The 12220-nt window shown below is 41.5% G+C and overlaps 1 protein-coding gene across 2 annotated transcripts in view; it reads right to left on the bottom strand.

The window, feature by feature from the left end:
* dock1 (dedicator of cytokinesis 1) overlaps positions 1-12220 on the bottom strand; it is a 203865-nt gene that overhangs the window by 57809 nt on the left and 133836 nt on the right. For both annotated transcript variants that reach the window (XM_084342187.1, XM_084342188.1), the window contains exon 29: positions 10713-10807. In XM_084342187.1, the coding sequence (XP_084198313.1) occupies positions 10713-10807 (95 nt within the window). The remainder of the gene's footprint in view (positions 1-10712; positions 10808-12220) is intronic.

Consider the following 12220-nt stretch of genomic DNA (forward strand, 5'->3'; position numbering starts at 1 on the left):
TTGCGCCTTCAAGAGAAGACATCAAGCTTTGCTGGGGACACCCCAGAAATGTGTAATTCCTAAAACCACTGTTGCTGCTCGCCATTTTTTTTTGGTGTTCAGTTCAGTTCAGCAGGGAAATCAAGGTAGCTGTAATCATCTCCAGCAATCATGGGCTTCTTCCTATTTTCTGCTTAGGGAGACAAAAAACACAACTTGGAGATTCTTAAATTTGCTAATTAGGCAGTGCAAGAGCAAGGTAGCACCTCCTACACATTAGAGTCATTCTGATACTGTATACATGCGGCATCATTATGATAAATATGCTCCAACAATCTGTCAGTGTCAGATAAATCACCCCATTACTGCTGATTGATGGGTGCGCTGAACATTTACATTTCAGCACAGATGACCGAGGATTTGCTTTTCACACCCTTCGCTGCATTTTTTTTTTATAAATCAGCCAACTTCCTGCAGCCGTGGCGCACAGACTTGAGCTCCGTCGGATAATCTGCACCACTGACACCTAGCATATATGCTAATGAAAAGTTATCAGCAGATCATACTTGCTAATTGAGTTCAGAGAGCATCCCCGATAATGATCACCAACTATTTGCATACTATTGCTGAATAGCTGGTGTATCCGCCTGCGCTCAGAGATAAGACAAGGTCAAAAACCTTCATTATCAGACCAGTTTATTAAATTAGATTACCTTTATTTCAGACACTTGATCTAATATTAGATCCATTTATCTATCAACGTGTTTTCAATCAAACTCTCCTCGCAGTGTGACAGCTTTCCTCTGGTGCATCTTCAGCACAGTGCATCTGACTCTTGTTGGAGTTTATCACGGCCGTCTCAGATAAACTAGGTTGTAAGAGTTTATACTGAGCAGCACACCCGAGGGAAGCTAAGGGAAGCTCTAATGACTCAAAAATATCACTGGGGTGAGTCAAAGGACTGCTCTCATCTGTGAGACCTTTTCATTTACACTGAGGGAAAAAAAATGTCTCACTTCCCTACTTCACTTCAACATTTAAACCACTTAGCAATAAAGAGCTCTTAAATCTAGTGTGGATGATGGTGCAAAAAAAAAAAAAGACACTGCACTAAATACTAAATGGTTCTTCTATCCTAAATCGAAAATTCTTTATGTCCTTCAATTAATAATTCTTGAGTGGTGAATGGTGGAGTGCGATGAAAAATGGCATTAACTTGAGGTTATAATGGGGTTTGTTGGCTTGCAGCAAACAATATATTGAAGTTGCTTGGCTACTAAAGTGATTTTCACCGTTTACTAACAATAACAAGGTGTAATAACACCCAAACAACGACATACAAGATGCCTAAACCAGGTAACGTGGTCCACGCAAGGACACAAACACAAATGACAAAACCTGGTCTAGCTGCACCTGATGGGACGATTGCCACTCGTGGGCCGTCTGCTCGGACCAACCGACCATCAGGCTGGTTTGGAAACTTTCTCTGATATTCTGAGAATAGTTAAGTGAAAATGTCCCTCTGAAAACATTTTAGGCGAGAAATAAGCCATGTGGTAGCTGAATCGCTCTTCATTTTAAGTTTTTTAAAGTTTTCAGGAGTTTCCAGAGGCAGCGAGTTGCGCTGGATGCCCCTGATTCCATTAATATCAGAAGTGACACAAAAATATATATGTATAACATTTTCGTCAAGTAACGTTGATTGGTGTAAATACTATTGCATTATGGATATGTAGTGAAAGTGCATATAGTCAGTGGATAAAAGAGCGAGCCATGTTGGAACAGTGATTCGTTTGGAGGTTTCTGACTGAACAAGAAGACCCTCAGAAGACTTTTTGCAGCATTTTTCTGAACTGATAATAGAGGCCAAGTAAAAAGTTTCTTTGGATATGTGTGTTTGTGAGTTAGCGCACGTATAATGTGTGTCTGTGAGGTCGTATAAACTGACAGAGGAAAAGATATGCTTTCAGACTGACCCCACAGGCCTGTGTGCCACGCGAATACTGTGAAAAAAGCTGCAGTCCTTTTGACTCGGCGGCGCCAGGCAGTGTGATGCCAGTGTCAGGGCTGACGAGCACTAGCTTCCGCCAGCCTATAAACACAGGGATCTGAGATGTAACAATGACAGCGAAGGCGGTTTTTTTTTTCACCCAGGCCAAAAGTTTGTGAAGAGGTGAGCGGATTACTAATGAGGCAACAGGGGCTGATTTAGACAGAACTCCAAATATTAGCGAGCAGGAAAAACTCCCACTTTCTGCACAGGAGTCAGAGTGTTGGCGAAGTTCACGTTGAGCATTGGATGAGATAATGAGGCATATTCAAAGTTATCAGATGAATCACGAAGCAATTAAAACACATTCTAACAGCCTAAACTTTTAACATTTTGTCTTTTTTTCACGATTTCTTTTAAATACAAATGATACGCCTGTAGAAACTAGAGAGTGAAGAATAAAAGCATATGGGCGTTTTAGCTCGAACAACATACAGAAGATTTCTCTCAGAGAATGTTTTGATTAGCACCGTTTCATAGAGTAAGACTGATGCCCTTGACAGCGGTGCATTAGAGATGATTATACAGGGCCTTGGTATATTAGCAAGCTGACATTCATACCATGGACGCCCTTTTAGTCGTTGTTATTTGCTCTGTGCATTAATGCTGGTTTGAAACGCCATGATAAATACACATCAGACACGCAGTCATGAAATGGGGCCATTCAGTTCGGCACAGTGATCTAATGACAGAAGTAAGTGGGTTCATCAAAGTGAAAGGAGCATTCATCAAATGTACAGAAAATATGTCAGTTACATCCACAGAGGGAAGACAGAAATTAACCACAGCCTATTCACTGGGTCTCCAATGAGGCATCTGCCTCAGTGTTCCTTGTTTTATAGCTGACAGAGAAAAATGTCATCCCACTTGTCTGCCAGCACAGGGGAAAAAAAGTCAGGGTCATCTACAAATCAGAAGTTAAAAAGCAAAGTGCTATATAAATTTAAGGCACTTAATTTTCATTTTAGCCTGTTTTATCCTTCAACTCCTCTGCATTTTATAGGGAAATCTCCTTTGCAGATTAAAGCCGCGTTCCAAATTGCATACTTTGTGCAATGTCATGACAGCGTAGATAAAATGTTTCGGCTGTATGCATACTGCTTGCAACGGCACATGCTTTGTTGGCCGCAGCCGCAGTGCATGCTAAAAGTAAAAAGTATGCCATCTGGAACGCATCTTAAGAGTTTACTGTACACACAACATAAGTGATAATCTTATAAATTGTGATGCACTTTTATCAATTAAACTTCTTAAAGCACTAAAAAAATAGCTCTTCCTTGGCAAATAACACATTTTGTTAAGGATAATCACTTAAGATTACTTTTTCTTTTTACTTCTAGAAACAAATAAATGCTAGCCAAGTGCGTTTAACGCAGTGCACGATAATGAAGCAATGGTCTGCTTGCCACCAGTGACCAGTTGAATGCTTTTCAAAACCTGGTGCCTACATCACCCACAATGCAACACTGAGTGATATCACTGAAGGCATTTTATCAGATTACATGCAGCTTCCTCTGGAGCCACAAAAGGCTTTATACCTCTTTTTTTCCCATACGCAGCAGTACTCCCCAAGACCTGTAAACACACTTTAATGTGCACAATTGGTTGAATTACCCTTTTAAGTTTGACCACACTTTTGAGCACACTGTCATCAGAGCAGTGGCTTTTGTTTCTGTGTCTACAGGCAGGCTGAGAAAGCTGCCCCGTCCTTCACACGTCTCACAGATGACAGGATCATGAGAAAGAGAGCTATCTTTTCTGGATTGGGAGAAGCAAAAATACATCTTAATTTCTCCAATACTGACAGCAGCACAGTATTTTTACATTAAGGTATTGCTACTCTCTCTTAAGTACATGGTCTGAACTTTCCAAGGCTTATGAGGCTCCGGTGTAGTAGAGTAAACTGAAACTAACAGATAGTTTTCCTGCACAGTAAGCCACCCTGCTGCTTTTCAATAATGACTTTGATAAAATGATGATGAGAGAGCTCACACAGGGGTGGGGGCCTATTTAAAGGCACTCCCTAGGCAAAACAATATTACTTGCGGGGCGAAGGTTCAACCAGATACACACAGACAGACATGATGCAAACTCCCAGTAGAACACTCCAAGTACAGCTCCATCAGAGCTCTTTGAGTACGTACGGAGATTAATTTAAGATTTCTAACCTACACTGGCATGTTTGCAAACAAATACCCATACATCCAGCGGCAGCGGCTGATGCAGTGCAGTATCCCATAGCTCCTCTGAAAAGCTGTGTCTTAATCTCTTTATTGCAGAATTACCAGTGAGGGTTCCAACATGCAGACACGAACCACACGCAAGAGAGAGAGAGTAGACAACTGTCACCACATTAACAAAGCAGCATAGCAGGAAAGCCATGCAAAGGTCAGGATTTTCCTCTCAGCCCACAATCCCAAAAGCTGAGGGCTTGAAAGGAACTGGTAGTGCGCTATTAAATGAGTGTGCAAAGACCTTTTGGGAGGCATATTCTCAAACATACATGTAGCTACACATAGTTTTCTCTTCTTAAATTGTATTGGAAGTCATACTAATAAAAACTTTTATAAATATACACCGTGTTGCAAGTTTGTTAGGTAGAGAGAGCTAAAACTAATTCTGTAACACAACAGTCCTGCAATAAATCCTTCCTGCACGAAGGCTATTATGTATAATTGTTATTCAAACTGATTTAGAAAAGGTGTTAATTCAACTATATGGCCATTTTGGAGGCTGCTGTGGTGCTGTTAAAATGTATTGCTTCATAAAGGGAGGCGTTTCTATTATTTTGTTCGACACATTTATATCAACGAGGGTGGGCTAAATAATAGAAACACATTCATGAGGGGAGGATTTATTGCAGGACTGTTGCGTAAGACTGCATTAGTTTAGGCTAGGTGTAACATACAAACAAACTGGGTTTCATTCTGTTCTTAGCACCTGATGGATGCTTCGAAGCTTTTACCGCTGCCATCAATGTCCAAACCAGTGTTCAAAGAAAGGAGATGATGGGTCGGCTGCACCCGAAGAGAGGCAAAAGACTGATAGAGAGCGCAAGAGATGGAGCTCCTCTATGCTGTTCAAGTAGCATACATAAAACCAGCAAGGGAGCATTTCTGCTCCGCCAGCGTAAATGTGGTCCCGCGAGCACAGGGCTGTGACGAACGCTCATCAAGTTGTCTTTTGAGGCTGTGATAGTGGCTGATGTCCCCCCTCCAGCCCCTCGGTCTAATAATAACAATATTAGCTAAGTATATATGTATAATAACCACCAGATTGAAAACTCTTTTACTGTATATGCCCAAGGCTTTGAATAATTGCATGTCTCAGTTTAAGCTTCAAGGCCCCTAAAAGGGTATTCTGTTGGGACGGTCCTACCCGAATGTCAGCTTTTCAGGAAATTTATTAAAACTTTTTTTTTAAAATCCTATTTTTAAGTCGCCATTCAACACTCATTGAAGTCACCTATCCTGACGAAGCTTGAAGGCAAAGCAAAGCATTCAACCTGGCTGAACCTTGGATGGAGTTGTGAGGATTTTCAACTAGCGTCTTTTCAACAGCACACTCCTTTAGTGGAGAGTGTGTCAAATCAGACACCCGAAAACCCACTGGCTCTGTGTTTTTTAATCTCGGTGGGTGGTGGATTGTACGGGGGCGCACAGGATCACAACATCATTGGCAGTCTTTTCACTCTCGGTGAGTCCTCCTTCCTCCCGGCCTTCCAGACCTGCCCTCCAGGTCCTGGATTAGTCATAGAGAGAACTCCAAACGGCAGCCATCCTGCTTCGAAACCCTCTTCTAATGAGTCTGTAAGGGACTGATGGCACGGGTTATCGAGTTAAAGAGCTGCCTCTTCAGTTCATCTGGGCTTTCATCTTTTCATCTGCCATGCCGGGCTCTCAGAGAACTCCCTTTCGTTTCTCAATCTACTATTCTTACACATAATTAACAGCTCGGCGAGAAACTTTTAGCGTCATTTGGGGAAATGAGAAGGTCATCTCATGTCAAATCGAATGTGTGAAGACATTGATCACGTGGCCTCGTAAAGCCTGTGAGGCATGAAACAGATGTCTTATGTATTCTCTTGCATGTCGAACAAAGACAAGAATACAGTGACTGAGAGAAAACAGCTGTTCGGCTTATCTCCGTATATTTGAATAACACAGTGGATAACAACTTTTCAAACTCAACTTTTACCTTAAAAAACGTGTATCAATTAAGTTATAAGCTTTTAGACTAAAACCAAGAATGATAACACTTTCTCAATGTTAAATATTATGAATCACAGTCGATCATTTAAGATAATTTCTACTCAATCTGTTAATTACAGCTTTTGGTTGCTGCAACATCCACAGCTGTTCAAAAGCTTCACACAAAAAAACAAAAAACGGTGCCAATGAAGATTGTTCAGATTGATGATAATGACTGAGCTTGTATGATTCAGCACATCTTGCGTAATAAGGTTGAGGAGTGCACGGCTCTTGAAAAGTTTACCATGCAAAAAGGGCGCACATTTGGCTGACAACACAAAGCAGCCAGCAGCTGTTTTCTAGTAAAGAATCTGGTGCAAGGTTTTTCATCCCTGGGAGGAAACCGACCGTGACTACAGTGTTTAAGCAAATGCCAACTTTAGCTAATTCTGTAAGTGCTCTTTAATGTGAAATCAAGGTTACCTACAGGGCATTCGTACCTTTAAAAAGGCAGAATAAACTCATCTGCTCTCCTGAAGCCTTCACGATATCGCCACGTTTGGAGGAAGATCTTAAAATATTTCATACTTACTCTACTATGAATCTGCAGCAAAGTGATCAAACTCGTTCCCTGTCAAGTGCGAGTCAATCTCCGCTGTCAATTAGCTGCCAATATTAAGCCATGACTAGTTGGCATGACGGAAATGGCAGTCAATGGCTGACCAGCCTGATGCGGCCGTCCCCGGGGCAATTAGAGCCCATAAATCAGTTTACAACCTGGAGGAAGTAAGAGCCGATGGGTGGAGAAGAAGGAGTGGGAGGAAACGACTGCTGCTACTGCTGATGCCCATCTCATTAGTGGAGCTATCATAATGTGTGGACATGAAAGAACCGTCTGCTGGTGCCGTGGGTGGCTGAATCTGTGTGCTGCATGTGGCCCGTGTGGACTGCCCAGAAATAAGACACCGAGAGGAAGGACGGAGATATTAAGATATGCTTCATGAGGTCACTGAATGTTTTTAAAAAGATCGAAAATGTGCCGAGTTAAAGCACTTGACAAAAACAGCAACAATTCATTATTTTAAAGGTCTTAATGGTCTACTTTCAATTATTTTATATTACCAAAGAATCAAAAGACTTATAGTAGAGAGAAACCGAGAGAGAAATGTCACTCAACTCTTCAGCTACTGTACATCAGGTTTTCTGCACATTTACTGTATGGTTCAGTCGCATTCCTCCCAATCCTTTTTCCAGCAGCGGCAGGCAGCTGTTTTCAACAATTACTGTAAGCTCTGATAAACCCACTGTGTGCTAACTGTCCAGCATGAACAGACACAGACAAAGCTAACATCTAGCAGGAATTATTGGAGTCCCAAACGGGGTTAAATAGGCAACATCCAATAATACCCATGTCAGCCAAACCAATGTTGTAAGGGGATAATATTCATATAAATATATAACAGTTATGTTGCTATCACCAGCTCTTTAGGTCATGCTGTCAGTCGGCCGACTTACATGTCCCAGCATTTGCCCTCCACCGTTTTCGGCCTAGGCGAAATTTGGCATCGGGGTAAGGTGTGGGTGTGAAGGTGTGTGCTTGTGTTCATGCGAATTGGTTTCAGGTCAATCCCATGAAGGTACATAACCAAATGGATTCACATAACATGACCAAACTTTGTAGAAAGACATACACACACTCGTGTTTTGCCACAACCCCTTTTATAACTCTAGAGCCTGTTATCGTAGACATTTGCAGAGGCATCATTTGACCTAGCAGAGGTCCTTTTTTCAGTGATGATAGTTTGCTCCGACCCTACATTTTAGCTGTGACACCTTTCATAACTCATTTGAGCTCCAGGGCAGCATATCCTCAGGAAGACCACACACAGCGTGGACAACGTAATGCCATATTGTATCACATCGCATCGCAACCCATCGCATTGTATACCTACTTAATTCTTATTTTTGCCTTGTAGATACAGGCATATGCGAAATAGTTAAAACTACAGTGAAGGCAAGCAACAATCTTTTAAATAATGACCATAGTTGGGCAAGCATTGTACCAAAGTAAAAAAACATCTTTTTGCGAGGCTTGAAATAGGACAGTGGCAGGAAGTGTAGCGGGGCGGAGAGTCAACAAGCGCCGGTGCGCGCCTAGCCATCGCTGGTGTGGGGGTTGTACATTGAAAATAACAATGGGTGGCTGTTTTAACGCGAGGTGTATTTTGGCCTTGAGACGTGACACTTTTAAGTTTGCAGGGTCGGCCGTGAATTTATTCAGTCTCCACTGCTATGACAATCAAAGAGCGCGCAGCAAAGGAGCATGACTCACGCACACATCTCCTATGCTCAAAGATTGTTAATGCAAAACATTTATAGCTCTCTCATGGGATGGATGAAATGTGTCACCTTGGGTTCTCACTACGTGGAACAGGAAACATCCGATCAAACACACTCCGAAGGATGGCGACAAACGGAAGAGTTTTGCTAATTTGTCGCACAGCCGATACCTGCTGTATTCAAACAGGCTCATGTATAAAGACTGTGAGATGAGTCAGGCTTTGACAGGCTTATTTTTCATTGAGTAGAACAATGATTTAGCACAAGCAAGTGGCTGAATGCGCTGACTAGAATGCAGAATTAATGTAACGGCTGTCACAAACAAGTGCAAGTAGACAAAAGGTTCAAATGCCTGAGACTCTGCTGAGGGATGGGAAATGACACATTGGCCCTTAGTCTGAGAGTCAAAAATAAAACATTTCATAGGCTTTAAAGCACGATCTGACAATGAACTGCTGGGAGCTTAGTGATGCTCATCACATCCCCAAAGCTGGTCCAGAAAGTACAGGATCACAGTGGGCATTGAGTGTTTGAAAGGGCTTGTTAGTCCAGTGCAAGCACGTGGGATCATGCATTGTTGACGTGTGGTGTGTGTGTAGCTTATGAGGGTCAGGCCTGCGTGATTTTATTCCCCAACACTGCAGCTCAGTCTACAGCAGAACAGATGTGATCTGAAGCATCAACACAGAGCAATGTGACCCAGGTGGCTGACAATGTTTTTTCGGGGGCTCGGTGTGAATTCCAAAAGGAATCTGGCTTGTAGCAATCAAACGGACTGATGAAAGCAATAGAACAAAATTGAGTAGCAATACAATCTCTAGTCAAATATCCTCGCTCATGATGATGTTGAGTAGTTTTGGAAAGAGTGGGCAGGGAGTAAAACTGCTCACAGTCAACCAAGGGCTGCCTCTATGAGCTCTGCACCTGCCGTAAATGGCCACTTTGAAGCAGCTCCTCTGTTGTAATGTGAAAAGCCTCCCAAAGTGATATTATCAGAACTCCATCCATCCTATTCCTGTTCCCATGATACTACTGTGCGTATGTGTCCAGTCCCTTAATCCTCGTTCTTAGAGCAGTTGATACAGGGTATCATTCATTCATGAAGATCTAGGTCAAGGAATACTACTTACACTATTACTATTGGTTACTCTGATACTTACTTAGTTATTTACGCTAGTTACGCCTTAGCATTAAAAGTATCACCCATGATCCTCAACCCAGTAACCTCCCAAGGAAACTCGTGGATAGCCCCGCTACTCATTTCTGCTTGAGGCTCATGGCTTGAAGTTTCATTAGCTGCTACGACCAAACTGTCAGTGGTTGAGTTGCATTGTGGGTAAAGTAGATGGGAAGACGGCAGATTGTTTAGAATAAAAAAAGACGATATTCTCTGGTCTTGCTGCATTATTCTTTCAAAGTGTGAACTGGTGAGTCTGACGATGTTAAAGGAGTGCAATGCTTCATTCATTTTGTAAATTTCTTGTGGATCTCTGACCAGCATTCAAAACACATCTAGCAGTTTCAATAATGCATGGACGCAGCTGGGGAAGAAGGAATTTTCCTTTTTAGTTGTCGGAAAACCAACTTATGGTTTTCATCTGACAGCTGTTGCTGTGCCATTGAATAATTGACCACTACAGCACATTCTGGTCTCTTCTAAAAAGATACAAATGGAAGCATACAAAAAAATAAAAATCACAAAAAAGCCTTTAAATACTTTTCTTGCTCTAACTTCATGTGACAAGCGCGCACAGCTCTACACTACACTCCTAAACTGCAAAGCACATTTCATGTCTATTTTACACAAAAATGGAATCAGGCAAGGTTTCACATTAATAAAACAGAAGGCCGCGGCAGCACAACAAGCAACAAAGTAAAGAGATGCTGAGACTAAGTTTGGAGATTAGCAGGCAGCATACACCCGAGCATCTATAATTCATGTGATTGTTTGCGGCTGCGCTGACTGCTCATCTGATTGCTACACTGCTGAGGCCTTGTGCCGATATTTGCATGGAGAGAAAAACATTAGAAAATACCCATACCCACTTCTGACTGCTGTTCCTTAGCAACAACAGTGTAGGGCGTTTAAAGCACCATGCTTTATGTGCGTGTTTCTGCGTGTGTGTGTGTGTGTGTGGCGGCGTCACACTTACTTATTTTGCATCATGTTCATTATGACCCAGTCTGAGGGGTAGACGTTCTTCCCAATGAGATCTTTAAACATTATAAATGTTTCCATTAGGAAATCCTGTAAGAGAGAGAACATTTTCAAAATGAAAAACTGTTATTCTTCCCGCCTCCGAGATAAGAGCAATCTGAAATGAACCGCTAGGAGTTTGTGGCTTTCAGGCAGAAACAGCTTTTAGATTAGTTTTTAAAGTCAAGGTGACTCGTATATTTCCCTTTTGTAGGTGGCACTTGAGACCTATAATCCCTAATGTTCCTAATGCTCACACGTTGTGGTAAAATGAGATTACAGCTATCTTGCTTCTCACAGAAAAGCTGTTGATGTGATATTTAGATAGCAGACCGAACATATAATTAACAGCTAGTAAAGCATAATATGACAATTTGATAACCAGGTTCAGTCAAACTAATAGAGGCTGTTCAGACCTGGTTTTAACATCCATCCTCAGGGATCCGATCGGAGGTGGACAACTCTAAGTATAGGTGTTTCAAAGAAGGATTCAATATTCCCAGACTCCCTTTAAAAAGGTGTGATTTTAAGAGTTGTTGTGTGCGGAGACAGTAAAAAAGAGAAAACAAACCTTGTGAAACAGCTCTGGCAAATTCTACAACATTCGAGCCTTCTTGGAAATTCTGCATTAAATGTGTAATTGTTTCTTTCCTTTTATTTCTCCAATTACACCACATTTAAGAAAGAAGGCAACATTTTATTGACTCAAATTTCACAAATACAATGAACAGTAACTTATAAAGGCAACTTATTTGACTCCCATGGAAAGAAAGTCCCTGAACTCCATGAAGAAAAGCAAAATTTTGAGACTTGGTGCGTTAAGAGAAACTTTATAAACTTTGTGAAACTGTAATTCTTAAGTATTTGGCTTTCTTGTTAACTTGCCAAACATCATATGTGAAGATATTTCTTACTTTGTGTAAAAGAACATTGAGTCTGATCATTTAAGTGGTTTCCCTTCTTAACTTCATACATAGTCATGGCTACAAAGTCATCAACTCTTTTCTTATGTTTAAATGTCTGACTTCTTTTGTTTGTTCTGCTGTCCCACTCATAGTAGCTTCCTCTTAATCAGTAGCAGCTAAATACTTCAAACATAAATATTCATGATAATCTATTTCTGGCTGTAGATGTTTTACTCCTGGATGTATCCCTGGGTTTTGAGGTGGGCGCATTTAGCGAACAACTGCAAAAACAACAAAGTCCTTTGGGCTGCAGCCAGTTCTGAAATGTGGATATGGCCCACGCCAGCTTCAGGAACAATAAATCTGTGGATAGATCCAGCCTCATCACCGTAATTGTTTATTCTGCTATGGGAACTGGACTGGCAGCCTCAAACAAGTCACCCTGTACGATCATGAAGGTCAGAGAGTTCTATTCATAAATCTGTGTAATTAAGCAGCAGTCTTAATAATTATATAAACTGTTACAGGGGTAGTAATCCATTTAATGCCAAATAAAAGC

This window comes from Pagrus pagrus (assembly GCF_965226575.1).
Source record: "Pagrus pagrus genome assembly, chromosome: 21".
Lineage (NCBI taxonomy): Eukaryota > Metazoa > Chordata > Actinopteri > Spariformes > Sparidae > Pagrus > Pagrus pagrus.